Source organism: Mus caroli, unplaced genomic scaffold (genome assembly GCF_978045245.1).
Source record: "Mus caroli unplaced genomic scaffold, Mus_caroli_1 scaffold_1, whole genome shotgun sequence".
Lineage (NCBI taxonomy): Eukaryota > Metazoa > Chordata > Mammalia > Rodentia > Muridae > Mus > Mus caroli.
In genome coordinates, this window is record NW_028227256.1 from 140,888,204 (window position 1) to 140,909,941 (window position 21,738).

At 36.2% G+C, this 21,738-nt stretch overlaps 1 protein-coding gene across 1 annotated transcript in view; it reads right to left on the reverse strand.

Moving 5' to 3' along the window:
• Cdc73 (cell division cycle 73) overlaps positions 1–21,738 on the reverse strand; it is a 106,584-nt gene that overhangs the window by 73,307 nt on the left and 11,539 nt on the right. The window contains exons 4-9 of the mRNA XM_021165244.3: positions 19,336–19,398; positions 19,197–19,249; positions 14,061–14,149; positions 7,811–8,027; positions 1,546–1,644; positions 232–310 (exon numbers count right to left, since the gene is read on the reverse strand). Coding sequence (XP_021020903.1) covers positions 232–310; positions 1,546–1,644; positions 7,811–8,027; positions 14,061–14,149; positions 19,197–19,249; positions 19,336–19,398 — 600 coding nt within the window. The remainder of the gene's footprint in view (positions 1–231; positions 311–1,545; positions 1,645–7,810; positions 8,028–14,060; positions 14,150–19,196; positions 19,250–19,335; positions 19,399–21,738) is intronic.

Consider the following 21,738-nt stretch of genomic DNA (forward strand, 5'->3'; position numbering starts at 1 on the left):
AAGAAGTTAATTGACAAGCCTTATTCTTTTTGTCTTTATTTTTAAATGTACACTTGAGACACACCAGAAGACAGTATCTGATCCCATTACAGATTGTTGAGCAGTGAGTCAGTGCTCTTAACCGCTGAGCCATCTTCCCAGCCCTGACAAGCCTTATTCTTAAATCTCAGGCTATACTACCACTAAAGTTCAGCATGACCATGATTAGAAGATAGAGGATCAGTAACTTACCTTCTTTGCCTTTGAATCTTTCTTGGTCATATCTGTTGTAAGCAGCTGGAATAGGCTGTTTTGTACGCAATGTAGGATCCTAGAAAAAAAGTTGCCAGTTAATATTTTTACGTATTACTCATTTAACACTCATAATCAAAACCTGATAGGGAACACTTATAAAATAAGTATAATTATCAATATGGCACAGAAGACAGAATATAGTAAGTAGACTACTTGGCCTTTGATGACTAGGAATCAATATTCAATATTATATTTGCTGGCTAAAAATGACCATCCTTCCAGGCAATCCCAGCACTCAGAAGGCAGAGGCAGGTGAATCTCTGTGAGTTCAAGGCCAGTCTGGTCTACAAAACAAGTCTAGGATAGCCAGGACTATGTAGTACACTTGAGTATCTATAAACCCTGTCTCTGAAAATAAAAATGACCATCCTTATACCAAGAATTAAAAAAAAAAAAAAATCAAGTATGCTTCTATAAAAACTGCAGAAATATTATGGTAAGCAGATGCATGTTAATTGCTTAAATGACTGTGAAATAATACTCTCTCACTAACGGTAATCTGAACAAAATTACTTCAGGACAGCCAGGGCTCAGAGTAACCCTGTCTCAGAGGGGAAACAAAGAAAGGGGGCAGGGGGAATTTGTAGTAAGCCAACTAAATTATATCTAAGTATTACCATTAATTCATTATCATTCAACGTTAACCACGAATGACCTCATGAATAAAATTACTAATAACTTTCAAGGCTATGGTTTAGTACTCTCAATTTTTTTCTAAATTCTACATGAAATTGAATCAATATGAATTGTACTTTTTGCCTTTCCTAAGTCTTGAGAAGAGGTAGCAGGACAGCAAACTGGAGGGTATTTCTGAATTTGAATGGAGATTGTATGCCATGAATTTATGGTTTGAAGGGTTCTAAGTGACACCTCACATAGAAAGCCTGCCAGCTATCAGATGAACTAAAGCTGAGGTATAATCAAGGGACCATACAGCAGACATCAAGGAAAATCACACACCAAGATAAATGGTCAACAAAGACATCAAACAAAAAGTCCAATGGTCAACCTAAAATAATTACTTAGAACGCTTTTCCTAATTAACTCCTTTTCGGACTCTCACCCAATATTTCTCAAGAAACCCAAATTACTGCTGAAATAACTTTTAAAAGTGTAGAGGGTCTTTACATCTTTCAAGTATGTTGAAACTTTACAACAGACTGATGTAAAATGTTTAAAATGTAAACATTACAAACTAAAATTTAAACACAAAGGCACTTTTTAAAAACAACAATATAAGCAGATTCTTACCACGGGGGCTGCATTTGGAGCAGGCCGTTGTTCAGGGGCACGCCCTTCTTCTCTGGCTTTTACAGATTGAAGAATTGCAAAAATATTCTTTGAAAAATTCTAAAACATGAAAAGATTCTAATTAAACCCAGCATACATGTGCAAAGGTTTATCCATTTAGTAATTTATATGGAAACTTTCTTCCTACTAAATTTTCCTAATTCATAAAGTACTAGAATTGCTATGGTTTGGAAATTGTATGTCTCCCAAACATCCCAATGCTAGATAGCTGTTCCTAAGCATGGGGATGTGAGGTAGAGGAGCCTTTAAAAAGTGGGGCCCAATGAGGAACAATTGTGTTATTTGGTAGCTGCTATCAGAGAAGATTGATGTACGACTTGATGCTGTAACCAAGAGGTAGAGCTGTCCAATCTTCCAGTTTCAGTCTCCAAAACTTGAACTAAATCAGTATCTTTCCTCCTCACTGCTGATGCTGGGCCCTCACAGAGTCAAGCAGGTGTTCTCCATTACCCCATATCCCCAGCCCCAACCTTTTATGAAGCTCCTACCTTTGAGTATTTGAGTCAAAAGAAAACAAGGTAATACAATGACACATAAAAATAAAGCCAACTACTTTGAGTGTGACTATTAGAAATCATACTTAGAACAATTAAATACAATTTGTATTATTCTGCATCTATTCAAATATGTAACCAAGAAAAAAGCATTTAAATGTAACAGATCTGTTTCAAAGGGAGCTACTAAATACTCAAAGCATTCCTGTGCTATATTCAGATTGCCACAGACTTCCTAAAATGCTAAAAGTTACAGATATCTGTAGGAGCCACTATACATTTTTGAAATCTGAAAAGGTGGGAAACAATCCCAACTAAGCTTGCCCATGAATATCTAACACTGCTGAGTGGGTGACTATTCCTCCTTCCTTCAAGAAATAACCTTCTTTTGGCCCCTGATCCATTGTTCTGCCCTGAGTTTTTACCTTAGATTAACAGTATCTCCCAATGACTAAGAATACTTTGGGACTCTTGCCCCTACCACTGGTTTAAGGAATATGTGAGTATCTACTGTAAACTACCTTAACTGACATGAAAATCCAATGATAACCAAGAACACAGGGTCTTCTCTAGAAATGAAGCATTCTAGGCCAGCAAAGTATAATTCAACGGGGAAAGCACTTGAAGCACAGCCTTTCTCCCTGAGTTCAATCATTAGAACCTATGTAAAGCTATGAGAAAATCAACTCCACAGCATTACCCTTTGACCGCCCCATTTGTACCATTGTAAGACTGTGTGCATGCATGCATGCATGTGGTGTGTGGTTATATGGGTGTGTGTGGGTGTGCGTGTGCACACACGCACGCGCGCGTGCACGCACACACACACAGACATATAAAGATTATTTTAAAAGAAAGAAATCTGGGGGCTGGAGAGAGTACTTTTTGTTCTCCCAGTCACCCCAGGTTCAGTTGCCTCCACCCACATGAAAGCTTACAACCATCCAAAACACCAGTTCCAGGAAATGTGACCTCTTCTGACCGTCATGGACACCAGGCATAGGCATAATATACTAACATACATGAAAAAAAACACCCATACACATAAAGTAAAAATAAGTCTTTGTAAAGAAAGCAACAAATTTGACTCTTTGTTGCACTTTATCATTCCATCTACCTTACTGGTTTTGACTACATCAACCTCATGGCCTGCAGGTACTCTACTACGCTGAAATACACTTTTTCCCCTTTACTTTGGATAAGTTACCGCCACTTGCTAAATACCTACCTTATTCTGCATGTCATTCATCACTCCCTGTACTAAAGTATCATCTCTGTGAGGCTAAGGACCAAAGCATCATCAATCACTGCCTGGTTTATGCATATTAAATATTATGCAAATATTATGTACAGCAAATAAGAAGTTTAAACATAACTCTATACCATTAGTATAATTACTGTATACTAACTAGTTCCTGTTTCTTTACAGCAGCAAATACAGATCTCAGAGCTACTTTGCCATATTGGAAACTACAGAAGACTCTAAAGGTCTTTAAACTGAAGTTCAAATTTATCACACTAAAGATTAAAACTGACAATTTTTTCAATTAGGAATTCCTTTAAAAAAAAAACAAGAAAGAAGCAAGATTCTATGTAAACATAATATGTTTTATAAAAATTATTTCTAAAATGTATCCAGAAAGTAGTAAGACTAAAAAACCTGAAATTTTATTAAGTGTGCTTAATATCTGATTTACTAAATGATATTTCTGATATTTACTTCTACATATCTACTGTGTTATCATGTTTGTTCAAAGATATCAAGAAAATCTTGCCTCAAACAGTACTGGTGGAAGCACTAAGGTAACTTTTCAGACAGCTGATATTCCCTTTTACTATCATACCAAAATAAATGGTTTCCTAAAAGATACTGCAAGTAGAAACTACATCCATAAATACTGTGCATTAATATGTTAAATTTTATCAGTCTATCTGTACTTTAAATGAAATTTTTCATTAACCCATTGATCCTCAGGAAAATACCCATCTCTGGGTTATGCAGTTATATATACGCTCCAGACTAACACATTGTATTATTCAACATTTAAAAATGTCATTTGCTAATGCCTTTTTAAAAAAGATTTATTTATTTATTTTATGTATATGAGCACACTATAGCTGTACAGATGATTGTGAGCGTTCACGTGGTCGTTAGGAATTAAATTTAGGACCTCTGCTTACTCGGGTCGGCCCAGCCACCTCCAGAGGAGGGTGTCAGATCTCATTATGGTGGTTGTGAGCCACCATGTGTCTGCTGGGATCTGAACTCAGAACCTTCAGGAAAGCAGTTAGTGCTCTTACCCACTGAGCCATCTCTCCAGCCCCCGCTAATGCTTTTTACATATTAAATCGGTTAATATTATTTACAAAAGTTTCATCAAAACAGTCTATGATTTAGAAAACTGGAAAAATCATAGCAGAAACTTCCCAAAATTTTAATTTTCTCAGGAAAGTTATATTGGTCAGTTGCATTTCCTGACACTATTTCAAAGAATATCTATAAAATACCTAAGTCTGAAAAACAGACATTTAAATAAAACACAATGGTTTCCTTTTTTTAAATTTTTTAAGTTAATAACCCAAACCACAATACAAATGCTGTTCATAAAAGCAACTACAGATTTTCTTTTTTAGTGTGCAGGACTACTGTTCCATTTAAATTTCATTAGGTATATTCAAAGGTCACTCTTTAATTAAGGTTAAACCTGGTGAACAAAGAACACCATGATTTGCTAGTAATGTTGGGTGACCCTGCCTTGACTCAAGGCAAGTACCAGCAGTATTAGAAGCCATGGTTTCTGCACCATTTTACTGCAAACATCAGCAAATCAGTGCCAAATGCAAATGAAATCTCAGTGCAACTGCTCAAACAAGAAAATCAGATCACTTTTAAGGTGGTTAAACTGAATGAGAGATGTAAACTCTAAAAGAATCGATCCAAATAGCATCATCAAGTCTTGTGTGCAAGAATTACATGTGATTATCTCCTTTGTACAGATCTCTTTATACCAATGATTCAATAATAAATTACTTTGGTCTAAAAATATCCCCCCAAAGCTATATGTTACAAAATGTACTCTTAATACACTATTACTGAAAGGTGGGATTTTTAAGAAGTGACTTTAAAAAATGGATTAAGTGGCGACTAAATGAGGGGCTTAGTGATTTTAAGAGTCATTTTCTGATAAAATAATAATTCAGCCCTCCTTTTCATTCCCTCTCTCTCACCCATGTGATACCTTCCGCCATTTTTGATGCAGTAACAAAGCCCTCATCAGATGCAGTTCCTTGATCTTGGACTTTCCAGCCTCTAGAATGGTGAACCACAGAAATGTCTATTCATTATAAATTATTCAGTCTGTGATACTCTATCATAGCAGCTCAAAACAGAATAAGACCTCTTATTTTAGTGGCACAGAAATTTCTGTTGGTTACAAGTTAGTCTGTGATATTCTGTTTTAGCAGCACAAAACAGAGTAAAACATTTAATATAATGATTGATACTATAAAACAGGTTGCCTTGACTAGGGTATATTAACTGTATAAGAATAATAAAAACTTGAACTTTCTTGCTGCTTAAAATTCAGAAAATAGGCCGGGCGTGGTGGCACACGCCTTTAATCCCAGCACTCGGGAGGCAGAGGCAGGCGGATTTCTGAGTTCGAGGCCAGCCTGGTCTACAAAGTGAGTGCCAGGACAGCCAGGGCTACACAGAGAAACCCTGTCTCGAAAAAAACCAAAAAAAAAAAAAAAAAAAAAAAAAAAAAATTCAGAAAATAAAATTCTGATACTAGGTAATAATTAAAGTAAGTCTCAAGTCTACATTAGGCCAGAGCTGCCAGGCCTAACAACCTGAGCTCAATCCCAGGAATCCACATGGGGAAAGGAAAGAAGTGACTCTCACAAGCTGTCTTCTGACCTCCAAATGTACACATGCACACACATAAATCCCACACTCCACGTTCCATACCCCTTTTAAGTATCTATAGATATTTATAGAGTTTAGCAGATGAAAACTATATATACCTAGAGATAAGCAGTCAAAATGTTTAATTTTGACCTTTAAAAATGTTAACTTTATTTTAAAATGCTAATATTTATAATAGCAAAACTCACTTCTAAACAATAGTTAAATGACTGTTTTTTATAAGATACAGTGGTACCAACATTAAATTATAACACTTAAACTGGTACAATCCTGCCACCTAGAGTTGACAGAAAAAAAGCTTCTATCAGCAATTTAAAATTTTAATATTTTAGATTTAAAAAACCCTGTAAGTTTCAAACTAAGTTAAAATGAATTTAAAAAAAAAAAAAAAAAAAGCCAAGCATAATGACACATGCCTTCCATCCCAGCACTCAAGGGGCAGAAGACGAGGCCAAGGCTGAGGCTGAGGCAGGTGGATTTTTTCTGAGATGGAGGCCAGCCTAGTCTACACAGCAGGTTACAGGACAGCCAGGACTACACAGTACAACCTTGTCTCAAAAAACAACACAAAATCAAAAAAGAAACTAGTAACTCACAGTGTTAATCAAGTATTAGCCAATTACACAATGAAAATAATAACACCATTTAACTATTGGTAACAAAAAATTGAAAAGTGAAAGTTTTAGTTATAGCCTCACATTTCTTTGTAGTTTTAAGCTCTGGAAAATGGTTGTTTTTTACTTTTCTGGATGTGTATGAGGACACGTGCAGCACAGTGCAAGCATAGAACTAAGAGAACAACAATGTGGAGTCAGTTCTCTCCATACACAGGTTCCAGGAATCAAATGCACGGTACAAGTTCGCATGGATCCGTAAAACAGTTCCTTTCTGTCTAGAGTAAACTTACGTTATTTCTACTCTTGTATGCACACACGTGCATGGTATGTATGTGGAGACACACATGCCACGCCGGGTGTGGAGAGCAGAGGGCAACTTTGTGGAATTTGTTTTTTCATCTTTGCATGGCTCTGGAGTCTTAACTCAGGTTGCCGGACTTACAGAACAAGGGCCTTTACCAGCCGAGTCATCTCTGTGGCCAACGGAGAATGCTTAAGATGTACGACAAATCAAAATATGAAATGAATAGAAATAACTATTTTCCTTACATCCCTTTTCTACTAATTTTATTCCTAGCAAAATGATACAGTAAGTTAGAAGGTAAAATCCCAATATTATTCTACAATCAAAACCACTGTACATAGCAGGCGAAGGCAGGTCCAAGCCACTAAAAAAAAGACTCTACCTCAAAAAAACCCAGAGGGTCTTTAAACAAAGTCTTTCCAAAATTAGGGTGAGTTTCACAGTAATTTTACACAAATGTCTCTATCAAACCACCATTTTAGCAACTATGCATCAATGGAGAATTAATGTCCAAGAATACTTAAGAGGAAAGCCCACCAACAGAGAGAAGAAATATGTTCACACAACAGAACTGATGCTGTTGACATATTAAAGCATCTAGCACATGGCGTGTGCACACTCGCAGTACACACATGGAGATTAGAGGAGAACTGTGGTGAATGAATGTTCTCCTTCCACCTTCACAGTTTGAATAAGCCTCAAATTGACAGACTCCCCATTTAAATTCTTAATTTGCTCGGAACAAAAGTTTCAAAGAATTAGTCCTTAGGTGTTCAAACATAAATAAATAAAACTTAAAACAAAACCTATAAGTTTCAAACAATCCTATAGCACTCCAAAGTGAGTAAAATATTTTAATTACCTTTCCTGTGCTCTGTAAAATAGTTGTTCTTGTCCTCCACACTCTCTCTCTGCTGACAATATCTCTGGTCACATCTACCTCAGCATCCACAAAACTCCTCTGTTTAAGGGCAGTTATATCATCATCTAGATCAGTCTTGATAGTAGATCTTTTCTTAGCCATAATTTTGGCTTTGATTGCAGCAATTTTTTCCACTGACATGGCTTCAGACAAAGACCTAAAAATAATTTATTTTTTAAATTTCACAGCAAAGATGCTTTCAGTACAACATATACATTGTGGCACTTAAATTGACTGGGAGGAAAAACAAAACCACTGCACATGGCAATAAGCTTTTCTATAAAATTGTATATTTGTTATTTGTTATTTTATGGTGACATGGGACTTTTACATGTAACAACTCATACAGATAATACTCTAAAAACAAGTTAATAGTTTCCTTACTTACGTTGAGTATGAGTGCTTTACCCACATGTGTGTCATTTGTATGTCTGGTGCTCAAGAAAGTCAAAAGAAGGCATCAAATTCCCTGAAACTAAACCTACAGGCAGTTGTAGGCCACAATGTTTCAGCTAACAATCAAACCAGAATCCTCTGGAAGAATGGCCAGTACTCTTAACCACTGAACCATCTCTCTGGCCTTGAATTAGTCATTTCCTTAAAATTAAAAACAATTATAGGAACAACAATTATAAAATACCTTGCTTTTTTAAAAAAATCTCCCCAGTAGAGCAGAACTAAATAAATAGTAAGGGGTCTTCTGCTTCTGTGCCCTGAGTCTTTACCACTGTATCTACAGCTATAACTCTCTGTATATGAAAATTATACACACGCACATAGGCCACCCTGGAGTGGGATTAAAACATCATTCTGCTAAAAGAAAAAAACCTCAAAGCTTGGGTTTTTCCATGAAATATATTTCAAGGTTTTAAAATCATAAGCCACATATACAACAGACTACAGAATCAAAAGAAACTTTATATGGCACAATCATTCTTTTAATTTCTAGAAGACAAAGCCGTGCTTAATTAAAACTTCATTATAAGAAATTGCAAGTAAAAAAAAATCACATACTGAAATAAATGTATTTGAACAGCTTTTATGTCTTCAATTTACTTGATTCTCAAATAGGCAAAAAGCATAGAGAAATATGCTTTCACAATAAAAGACTTTAAATATTAAAAGTAGACTTCATAAAATGATCATCATATGTACAGCCCTATTTTAAAAATACCTTTATCAACAATGACACAAATAATAATTGTAGTACACAATAATGAAAAGCACACTTCTTACTGCTGTCAATTTCCTGGTGTGCTAAGAGATTTAGAGACAATAAATCAGCATCCCAGGGCTGGAGGGGATGGTTCAGAGATTAAGAGAATTTGCTGCTTTTACAAGGTCCCTGGGTCAGTTCCCAGCACCAACTTGGTAGCTCACAACCATCCATAAATCAATTTCCAGAGATCATGATGCCTTCTTCTGATCTCTGTGAACACCAGGCACATGGTACACAGAAATACATGTAGGCAAAATAATCATACACATAAAAAGTAAAATAAAGCAATCTAAAACTTAAAAAAAAAAGTAGCCCAGGAATCGTCAGTCTTCAAAATTATATTATTTTAAATATATCCATATCAATCTTAATAACAACTCTCTAACAGGAGCAGCAAAAACATCTTGTCTAAAGAATAAAATGTATTAGGTTTAATAGAAGGAAGGAAGGAAGGAAGGAAGGAAGGAAGGAAGAAGGAAGGGGAAGGGAGGGAAGGGAAGGAGGGAGAAAGGAAGGAAAAGAGAAAGAGAAAGAGGGGAGAGGAAGAGAGGGAAAGAAAAAATAAATTCAATGAAAAATATAATTTAAAATTCTGGTCTCACCGTAAAGAACAGCCTTTTATGGAATCACATGAGGAAACCACCCAATTAAGCACTTAATCTGCATTGAAGTGTGTGTGTTTTAATAACATGGAATAAAAAAAAAAATTTAACAGTAGTTGAGTACTGACACCGCAGGTCAGTAGTTCTGTCTTTGCCTAGCACATAGAAGATCATATGTTTAACTGAGACCCATAAAAATGTAGAACCCAGGCCAGCAATCCTGGGTCATGGGAACTCTGCCAGCACAGGTAAGGGTCAAGACCTTGCAGCAGCAGCTAACTACACAATAGAAGAATCACTAACAGAGGGTGACAAGAGGCAAGACGATGGAAGAATATATGCTAGTCTGCCACCTGAAATGTCAGTAGAGTGAGCAAACAAGGACAGTACAAAGTTAGGCACTTGCTCATCAATTTTGAGGCTCCAGTAGCATTGTAACAGCACAAATATTTCCCAAGAAATTCTAAATACTGTCACTCCTACATCTTGTTCTTCTACTCAGATCTTAATTAGTATACCATAGATGCAAATTAAATGTTGTAATTAAAAGAAAAACTGATTAGACATGCAAGCTGTCCGGTGAACTTTTTTCAGTCTGCCTGTGTTAAACACAGGTTAACACAGAATACCGAAGTCCTGTCTTCTTACTTGCATTTTAAAAATACTTTTTATATAACAAAATTCTTACTTGATTTGTGATGTTACCGGATATTATAAATGAATTACCTAAGGTAAAATATTTGCTATCTTTTTCTCCTACTTTGCATTGATCTCTGGCTGTGAAATTACTAAGTGGATCCTTACTTCTATCTCACTGGGTTTTTTTTTACTATTTGTTTTCCTGACTTTATTTGAATGTCCAAGAATTGCTTTTATTAAGAAAAATGTTCACAATATTTAAAAATAAACTATTCTAATTTGGATGCTACATGAATATGTTGATTAAATTCTCATTTGCTTTAATCAAATCTGTAACTACAAATACTTCATAGCCGCTGAATCTTGTTTTACCTGCATGTAATCTTAGTACTGCAGTGCATTAATTTGTGTTTTCAAGAACTTGTAATTATAATTAGTGACATATCTGCACAGCTCTTTAATAGCCAGTAGAATCCATACACATTTATTGCTACCATGTAAATTACTTGCTTTATTAATGTATTTTAACAATTAAACATTTTGTTCCTTCTTTAGGAAAGTGAGAGTGCCTTAAAACCTGTAGACAAAAGTATTATTTCAGTTACAAAATGAAAACCTTGAAACTCTCTTACAGAATCCCTGGAGGTTTAAAAACAGTATGCAAATTTTTATCTGATAAGCATAAAACCATTTTATAGCAGATATTCAATATGTAGCTGACACCCACCTCTCCTGAACATACCCTGCAACAATCCCCTAAAATCTAAAGCATGTAAGCATGTTTTTAGACAAATTCAAATTGGTTTTATAACATTTATTTTGCGTGAACACATGCACGCAGGAAAACGCAGCACAACACATGCCCTGTGTAGAAATAAGAGGACAAGTTGCAGGAGCCGGTTCTCTCTCTCTGCCATGTGGGTATGGATAGCAAACTCATGTCACTGCTTGAGCCTGGCAGCATGGCCTTTACCCAGTGAGCAATCTGGCTGGCTCTCAAGCTGGCACTGGACTTTCAATTAGTAGACTTCTACTTCCAGCCAACATGAAGTGATAGTGACTAGATTAGCTCATCTACCAGAAAATGATTTGCTAAAATACACAAAATAATGGTTTGCCAGATATTAGGTATAAAACATTGAACAACAGTGATTCTCTGACAAATTAACCAACAAAGTAATTCCTATAACTTCCCTGTTTACCGCCTTCACAATTTCCAAATAAGTCATAAAATGAACCCAGGCAGAACTTAGTAAGACCAAAGTCTTTACATGATTCAGAATACTGAGCAAGCTGCATAAAGATACTATCATAGAATGATAACAGACAGGCTTAATGAAGGACTATCTAAACCTGGAAATAGCCATGACCCAAGTAGTTTAAGCTGGTAATACAAAGTTGGTGTTCCCAGCAGACAAAACAGAAAATATCCATGAGAAGTTCAAATAATTACGATAATTAATCGTTGACCAATGTAAAGTTCCCAAAGAAAGTCATTCCTAAAGATTTTACTAGGATGGCTGGCTGAGTAATTTGAAATTCCTGGAAAGTTAGAATGTTACAAATCCATAGTCAAATTATGGGACAGCCCAGGTGGTGGTGCTACATGCCTTTAATCCCACTCAGAAGGCAGAAGCAGTCAGATCTCTGTGAGCTCAATGACAGGCTGACCTTCAAAGTAATTTTCAGGACAGCCAGAACTGTCTTTACAGAGAAACCCAGTCTCAAAAAACCAAAAAGGAAAAAGAAAAAAAGAAATTGTGGAACAGGAAAGAGGAGACTCTAAAGGGCCAAGAGAAAGAAAAACAGCTGTGTGGGCTGGTCAGCACTCACAAGTATAATGTCACAAGGTAAGTCCCACTGTTCCTTCCTCACCAGATGTTACAGACACATAAGCCCAGAAGCAACATCAACTACAACCTCTGACACTCTGAGACAAAATAAATCTTTTATATTTCTCAAGTACTCATCACTACAGTCTAACCGAGAAAATTAGTGGGAAGTGTACAGACACTAGTGCAATTACTTACTATTCCATTTATGAGCTTCAGGAACTAGTTTGTGAAGTTTGGAGAGATGGAGTGGATAAATCCTAAATACTATATAGGCAGAGCTTAATTCTTGTGGAAACTCAGAAGGCCAAAATGCTCTAAGACTGAAGCTAACTAATTATGAGGCTTAATATGAGAGTGAGGACTCTATTAGCACTTACATAGACATAGCACTTACATAGACATCACTGTTGTGAAGTATTTTCATATTTTTGTCCATGCTCCCAGACTTTAAGTGGAGCTAAATTTAAAAGTAATAGTTAAGGCAGAGGAAACATCAAGGCAGCTCAGAATGGATACTACTAGCTGATTTAGCCAAATTTATTGTAATAAATGTAAGCAAAAAAAAAAAAATCAGGGAAGGTCTGGAAAATGCAATACTAGAAAATAAATTCACATTATGACAGAGTAAAGTATAGCTGTTGATGCAATTAGGGCCATGATTTTGTTTTCGTTAAAGCCCAGTACTTTGCATCAAAACAGGAAAGATACTGTTAGAGTTATCTCAGGAATGAGCTAGACTCTACTGCAAACTAAGGGGACAAAGATTTTACTTAACTCAGTTGAAAGACTGAGATGTCAAGAGAGCATAGAACAAAAGCCACAGCAAGTTAAAGGCAAAAACATAGAGCTGGTCTAAGGGAGAAGTCATGTGGCCTGTAATAAGCCAGGCCACGAGGATGGGACTGCTCAAGCCCACTGAAGCACACATAACATATCATCACATGAACGTCACTATTGGTGGACATGAATTTATAGGATTTAACATTTGCCCTCTTGTTTCTTTGTTCCCATTCTTTCCTATTCTTCCTCTCTTCATTTTGTAATAAGAATGCTTACTCTGCATTATTGTATGTTACAAGTATGCAGCATTACTAAAATTTACAGGAACTCATAGCTAAGAGATTTCCACTTCAGAAGAAACCTTAAGCATAACCTTCTGAATAATGTGGGAACTGTTATTCAGGGAAACTTCAGGGTCTTAGAGACTATAAAAAAATAAAGTAAATACAGTTTGCATTATGAGGCAAGCATAAGTCCTTAGGAGCCACAGATATAATGTAGCATTTGGGTAGATGGTATATTAAAGGCCTGGTCCCCAACTGATGATGCTACTTTAGAAGTTTCTGAAAACTTTAGGAGGTTGCACGTAGCAAACAAGTGGTTTACTTGGGTTAAGTCCTTGAAGTTATCGATTCCCTGGTCCTTCTAGTTTGCATAAGCACAGCCCACCCCCTGCCCCCAGCCACCAACCTGTTTGCTACATACCATTTGAGGTTATGACAATGGTCCCTCTACATATTCTGCCTTACCACACATGAGTCTGAGAGTAGAACCATGTACCTCTAAACTAAAAATAAGTCAAAATAAATATCCACGTCTAACTTAGTCTCATACTTGACAAAAACAGTAAGTAGTCTAGAATAGATTCTTATACTATAGGTTATAAGCAAATACCATGCCATTTTACTCAAGGGTCTTGAGTACTTCTGGGTATTAATATCTGTGGAGAGAACTAATCCCAATAAATTCCAAGGGACAACTGCATTCTTCTATACTTAGTGACAGGAGCATACAATGAATAAAGATGCAAATGTAAATTGTGAGTAGTGTCTAAACACCCCATTTTCTACATACCTTTACATAAAATCTATACTACCTATTTAAGAAACTTTTACCTAATCTGTTCAGTCTGCACGATCCCTTCTTTATGGCCTTCCAAACGAGCTGCCAATCTCTCTTTATCAAGGCGCACACACTCTTCATCCTAAAAATAATCAATGATTAGTAACATTTTTAAGTTTAGTTACCTTATACATGGAAAAATCACTATACAAAACTTCCTATCAGCCGGGCAGTGGTGGTGCATGCCTTTGATCCCAGCACTTGGGAGGCAGAGGCAGGCAGATTATTTCTGAGTTTGAGGCCAGCCTGGTCTACAAAGTAAGTTCCAGGACAGCCTGGCTGTCCTGGAAACCCTGTCTTGAAAAACCCAAAAAACAAAACAAAACAACAACAACAAAAAAACTTCCTAGCAAAACTACCACAGGCCAGTTCCATGTAATATTGTACTTAAGTCACCTTTTACTTAGAGACAAGTGTATATTGGATCATTTAAGTCCGGAAGGGATTTCTGAGGTTCCTTGACTTACAATGGAGCTAAGTTCTAATAAACCACATGTGCTGGTGACTTATATGCCAACCTGACACTGGCTTGAGTCACTTGAGAAGAAAGAACCCTAGATGAGAAAATGCCTCCATATAAGACTGGCCTATATGCAAGCCTATAGGACATTTTCTTAATTAGTGATTGATGAAAGAAGGCCCAGCCTATTTTAGGTGATACCATCCCTGAGCTGGTGGTCCTGGGTTCTATGATAAAGCAAGCTGAATAAGCCATGGGGAGCCAGAAAGTAAACAGCACCCCTCCGTAACCTCTGCTTCAGATCCTGACTCCAGGTTACTGTCCTGATTGAGTTCCTGCCCTGACTTCCCTCAGTGATGGACTGTGGATGTGGAAGTATAAGCCAAATAAACCCTCTCTTCCCCAGTTGCTTTTGGTTATGGTGTTTCATCACAGCAACAGGAACTTAAATTAAAATATCACAGCAAATTTAAAACATTAAGCCAAAAATGTATTTTACACATCTACCTACTAAATATCATGGCTTGTTTACTTGAACATATACACTAGCCTCCATATAATACAAAGTGTGTATAAAGTGTTGGGCATCTCATATTTTTTGACTACTGTGATAAAAATAAAGTAATTCTTCTAAACATATGTATTGTTTTTACATCACCAAAAAGCTTAGAAAAAAAAAAATTACTGAAAAATCATCTTTAAGTTTACAATGTGGTGCCCAGACACCTATTTCTGTGCTCTCCCAACTACTACTATTTTCATTAAAAAAAATATATGTGCTTCTGTATATGTATATGTGTGTATATGTATATAATTCATACTTCTAAAAAATGTTTTTAGTTTTATTTATGTGTACTGAGAATGTTACCTACAGTATGTAAGCGCGCCACATGCATACCTGGTGCTTACATAGGAGCTAGAGTCATGGGTAGTTGTAAGCTACTACTGAGAATGAACCTAAGTTTTCTGCTAGAACAAATATTAACAGCTGAGCCATCTTGCCAGCCCCTTTAGATCCATTCCTGATGAAAAAATATCTAACTTTTAAAGGAAGTCTTCAAAGTTAATTTTTTTTCATTTTGGATATCGATTTTCTTTTTCAATCTGATGCCACATGTCCTCAAATCTGCCAAATAAGAAGTCAAAACACTAGAAACAAAAAGTTAATAGCTGTTGAAGTTCCTTGGAACACAAAAATCTTCCTACAAAATTCCCAATAGTCTATTTCAAAATCTTATCTGACAAGGATGTGTGGCTCATGCCTATAATCCCAGCAGACAAGCATCAAGAGTTTAAAAACAATTTGCAGCTTGAGGTCAACCTGAGAAATATTATTTATAACTTAGAAAGCCATGTGAAATTTAGTTTGAATAGCATACGGCTAATTAAGAAAAAATCCAATTCAGTGGCACCTATTGAGGTCAATGTCTATATTCAACAAATAAATAAGGAGTAAAGTCAGGGTTAATGAATAATAGTATATGAAACTAAATACTTAAGACTTCAAAAGAGAAAAAATACTATTGCCCTATTAGTTTTCTACTATATAAAAATGTTAAAACAAACAAATTAGCTGAAATAAATGCAAAGATATTTTAGCAAACACATTTTCATTTTTACCATTTGGAAGGAAGTTATAATCCTCAATGGTCAAGGTCCTCAAGAAACTAGTAATTTTAAAAATACAACCTAGTCATAAATACTGACCTCATGTTTCCTTTTTCCTTCTTCCTGCAGTTCAAGTTACTGGTAGCTTTGGTATTTAACTTTTCTTGGGTGCTGAATTTTTTTAAATGATCACATTGTGATATTTTCATATTTCCAAGTAAATTATGTTTTAACCGTGGCCAGAGTCTTCTTTCATATGAGGAAATGGGGAAACTTTGTTTTGCTGCCACAAAATTCATACTCAGTAGGGCAGAATGGCTCAGCAGCCGAAGTGTCTTGGTTCTAATTCTGGCTGTCACTTCATTCTCAGCAAGTCACTTTTCTGTGGCGTCTACTTACTCACTATAGAGAAATCTTAATTCAGAACATGGCTGCTCTGGTGAAAGATCACATCCAAAGACCTTCTAGGTCTGTGTGAACGGGCTGGAATACAGACACAACTTTAATCCCAGGAGACAGAGGCAAGTGGATCTCTAAATTCAAGGATAGCCTGGTATAAAGCAAGTTTCAGGTAAAGAAACGCTTAGGTCTAGGCGTGATGGTACACACCTTTAATTCCAGCACTCAGGAGACAGAGGCATGCAGATATCTGTCTGAGTTCTAGTCAGTTCGGTTCAGTCAGTTCATGGAATTCAGAGGCAGTTTTACCAGGAGAGTTTTACAGAGACAGGTTGAAGAGAGAACAAGCTAGACACAAGTAAAGACAGAATGAGCCAGAGAATGAGGAGACAGAAATTTAGAACATACTGCCAAAGTTAGTATGAAGCCAGGCAGAGCAATTCAGTCAGAAACTTAAGAGAAGCCAGACTGAATCAGTCAGTCAGCTTGGAGAGGAGTTTGCACCAGAACAGCTGAGGTAAACCAGCCAGCAGACTTCAGAAAGAAGTAGAAATGGTGATCTTACTCAGCAGTATGTCTTAGAGGCAGAAAAGGCTCTAGGCCTAGACTAGATTGTATGGCATCTAGAAGCTTCCAGGACTAGGCCTAGGTTAGCAGTAAGCCTCCGAGATGACAATTACTACAGGAGAATAAATTACATCTTATTTAAAATCTCACAAAGTCAAAGGGTGGTAGTAAAGAGTACACTACTTAATACACGTAATTCATTTAAAATAGTATTTTCTATAGACCTAAAACAATGAGTTAGCTATCATGACTTAAAAAATTAACTAAAATTACATTGTTTTACGATCACGTTATTACTAACTCCACTGCATATACCTGCCAACCAACATTACCCCTAGTTACCTCCCCATCCTTACTTGTAGAAGCTTTGTTGCTTACATGGCAAAAAAAGACGTAGTTACATTAGTCTAACCTTCAAAGTAGATATGTATATTCTAAAATAATATATATGGCTTCTAGTATTGTTAATACTTGATATTTCTTACTATAAACTGATGCAGATTCATAAAACTGCAAGATTTTAAATTCCTAGCAAATTATTCTCTACACCTAGAAGTTTCCTTTGCATATAAATAATATGGAGCTTTTTAATATGTTATTTATATGTATTTCTATATGTAACTAAAACTCCAAAGGATATCTTACTCATAATAATAACTAGTCAGTTAATGGTAACAATTTTTTAATTGTTCAAAAGTACACATTATGAATAATACTATCTTCTAATACACATAGTATATGTTATAGCTCAATCTAGTTAATTAACATTGTTATTACTTTACATATTGCTACTTTTTTGTGCTGAAAACACTTCTTCCTTAATGTTCTTCAAAATACAATATATTACTTATTAGTTACCACCACTATACAACAGCTACTCTAAAGGTAATTACATTTCTTACCTGTTCTGTATTTCAAGTAAATGTTTTAGTTAGAACCTAAAAATAACTTCAAAATGCTCAGATATTAAAAAGATGGTTGCTATCTAGTGGGCTTTTGGGAGGCAGTTGGATGCTAAGGGTTCCTCTACCTTACAGCTCTAATGGGCTGATGAACTCCACAGACCGTTAGGAATGGAGCCCGTCTGAAAGGAGTTCAGGCTATGCTCTGAAATGGTTATCTTGTTCCAAATATTCCTTCTGTTTCTCTCCGCAGTAAGGTGGGCAATTTCCATCCACTATACCTTTATGCCATATTCTTTCTTGCACAGGCCCGAAAACAGTGTGGCCAGGCAACTGCGGGCTAAAACCATGAGCCACAGCAGGCCTTTCTTTACGCTGTCCTCCTCGGGTATTTTATCACAGTGACAAGGAGTTCCCAGCACACTATCCTCCCCAGCTGTGCTCACTAAAGCACGAGCCTGTGTCAGCAACACTTTTAATCAGATTCACAGGCTGGAAAGGCAAAGCACGGATTCACACTACCTTATTCTCCAAGTCATCAAAACAGAGCCCGAGACCAGTCCTGGCCTTCAGCATCAGGTACTTCTGTCAGAGTATCTAACCTTTGATGTGTGATTTATGAAGGTTTCCCCATAACAGTAATACAATAACAAGATGGGAGTGAAGCAATCAAGACTACAGGACCCTAAAAAACTAGAAAACTTAGCACATGACCTTTAACATGATCAGGTAATAGTTTCTCACCCTGGATGTAAGGCACGGTATTCATCAACAAGGCAAAGAATAGCAAAGCAAATGAAATGGCATACTCATCACAGAGCTTAGATCTGAGAACTAACACAGGAACACAAGCAAGCTACCTATTAATCTATACTTCTTTTCAGAAAAAGTAAAGCTGTTAGAATTACGATAAAGCTTTTTTGTTTGTATGTTTTTGTCTTTTGGGTTTTGGGGGTTTTTGTTTGTTTGTTTGTTTTTCAACTTTTACTTTTCTGTGTGTAGTCCTGGTTTTCCTGGAACTCGCTCTGTAGACCAGGCTGGCCCTGAACTCAAAACATCTACCTGCCTCTGCCTACCCCAGTGCTGGGATTAAAGGCATGTGCCACCACTGCCCAGCCATAAAGAATTCTTATTTCTACACAATTCTACTTTTAATAACAAAATAAATTATTTTAAAAATAGAGTTCTATTACCTCAATTCGTGGTTTCTTTGCTTCTGCTAAAACTTCATCTGCAGCTCTTTTGACTACAACAAAAATAAATATAAGTAAGTGTGTACTTTATAAAAGGGGTTTTTATTTAGTGTTCAAGATAACGATGTATCAGGTGTACCTTGAGTAGACCGCTGAAGACCTATTTCCAAGGGGGCACTCCTGTCTATGCTTGCTGATGTTGCTGAAAATGGAAAAGAAAAATCATAAGCAAACCAGTATTTGAAAATATATATATGGTATTATTCTAAGGGAAACACTCAAGCTTTGTTTTATTTCTTATATCCATAGGATTTCCCCAGGTAAAATGGTTTCAAAAGCAGCTCTATAACAGTACTTTATTAACAAGATGACTCAATTAGAATTAGAAAGTCTGTGAAAGAACAACTATTTTTAAAAATTTAGCTTACAAACTACTGAGATGCTAATTACTGAAGTTAACTGGTCACTTCAGATTATACTCTGGTATAGCAAACACATTTAAAAAGAATGCTTCCCCCAAATACTTAAATACGCACACACTGTAGAACATACAAACTGTACTTATTCACAATTGGTAGGAACTTCCAACTAACCTTCAAATTATTTTATTTTTGAATGCCTCAAAATAAAACTATTAAAAACAGAGAGAGAGAGAGAGAGAGAGAGAGAAAGTAAATACCTGGTCCCTTCCACCAAGTTAAATACTCCCCTATATAAATACCTATTGTCTTGTATATCCTTCTACAGCTATGAGAAATACAGTTATACTTTATTTGTACTATTTCCACCAAAGCAGCATAATATGCAGAATATTCTGAAACTTGTTTCCCATTACAAAAGAGTATTAGCTCAGACAACCCTTTCACTCTAGTAGCTATTCCTACTGTATGGAATAACTATAATTCATTTGACTGCTTGCCTATGAGTAGGCAGTTCTAAGTCTTTTGTCACTTTTTATATTTTCAAGGATAGCTCTAGGCCACTTCCAAATGTAGGGTGTCTTGTTTGTAATGCGCTGTCCACATGCTCAGGAAGGGTAAAGTGACACAGCCAACAATGCCGAATGCTTCCTAACAGCCTCACCAGAGCTCAATGACAAACAGCAACACAGAAGACCTGATTTTTGTATCCTTTAAATTTGTAATTTTATACAATATTATGCATACAAGTGATTTATTACCTTTTCTGTTAATTCTATAACTATTCAAGTTGTTGGTCTTTTGTTCATCTATCTATATCCAAGGTCCCACTTCATATATTAACTAGTACTATTGACCCTTTTTCTCTAACACAGGAGTTAAAACATTTTCCACTTTATCAGGACTTTTTGTTATGATACAGAACTTGCTTTATTTTTATCAAAACATAACTGAAAAAAAAATCACACCTTTTCCCATTGATAAGACATATGTCTTCATTTCAATATTAAATTGGTATGTGTATTTCTAGTCATATACACTGCCATCATACGATAAGGCTAGCCACCCTCACATCTGTATTTCTCATCCAACACATGGAAGTTGTTTTATTAACATATCTACTGACTCACTTCCTCAGTTATAAGTCTTTAAGTTCTCCACTCCACAATGATAATAGTCTTTGCTCATTATTTTCCTCACATTGGTACAAGACTAAATTTCACCAAATAAAATTTAAAATTATTCTGTAGTTCTACTGTTTGGGGGGGGGGGCTTTTTTCGAGACAGGGTTTCTCTGTGTAGCCCTGGCTGTCCTGGAACTCACTCTGTAGACCACGCTAGCCTCGGACTGAGAAATCCACCTGCCTCTGCCTCCCAAGTGCTGGGATTAAAGGCGAGCGCCACCACCGCCCGGCTTATCTAGACTTTTTGAGATCACACTTTTAACTCATATTAACAGTTACTAACTTTGTGTTAGTAACTATAACATGCCTACATGATATTAACAGCTGTTCAACTTTTTCACTGACCGAGTAACATGTTTTACAAATTAACAAAACAATACATCTGAGAACTAAGTTTGTCCTAGGGAAAACATAAGGAATGATGTGGATAAATAACTCCCTGAGTCGTTTCCAAAGTGAGCCTAAAAAAAAAAAAAACAAAAAAAAAAAACAAAAAAAAAAGCCGGGCGTGGTAGCACACGCCTTTAATCCCAGCACTTGGGAGGCAGAGGCAGGCGAATTTCTGAGTTCGAGGCCAGCCTGGTCTACAGAGTGAGCTCCAGGTATTTACCAGATGCATCTGAGACACTCAGTAAAACTGAAGAATCCCAGGCTCCCTTCAACACACTTTTTAATGAAAAGAAAATTAAGAGTGAGCCTAAAAAGGGAAAAAAAAAAAAAAAAATATATATATATACACATATATGTGTGTATGTGTGTATGCACACACACACACTTTTTTTTACACAGATATACTATAAATCTCATGTTCCAAATAATTAAATTTCCCTTGAATCAAAACAGACAAAAATAAATTAGAAGCCTTTTTTCAATCTTTCCATCACAATTGCATTTGTTTACCTCCCATAAAAGTAACAAGATTTTGCATTCTGTACAGTG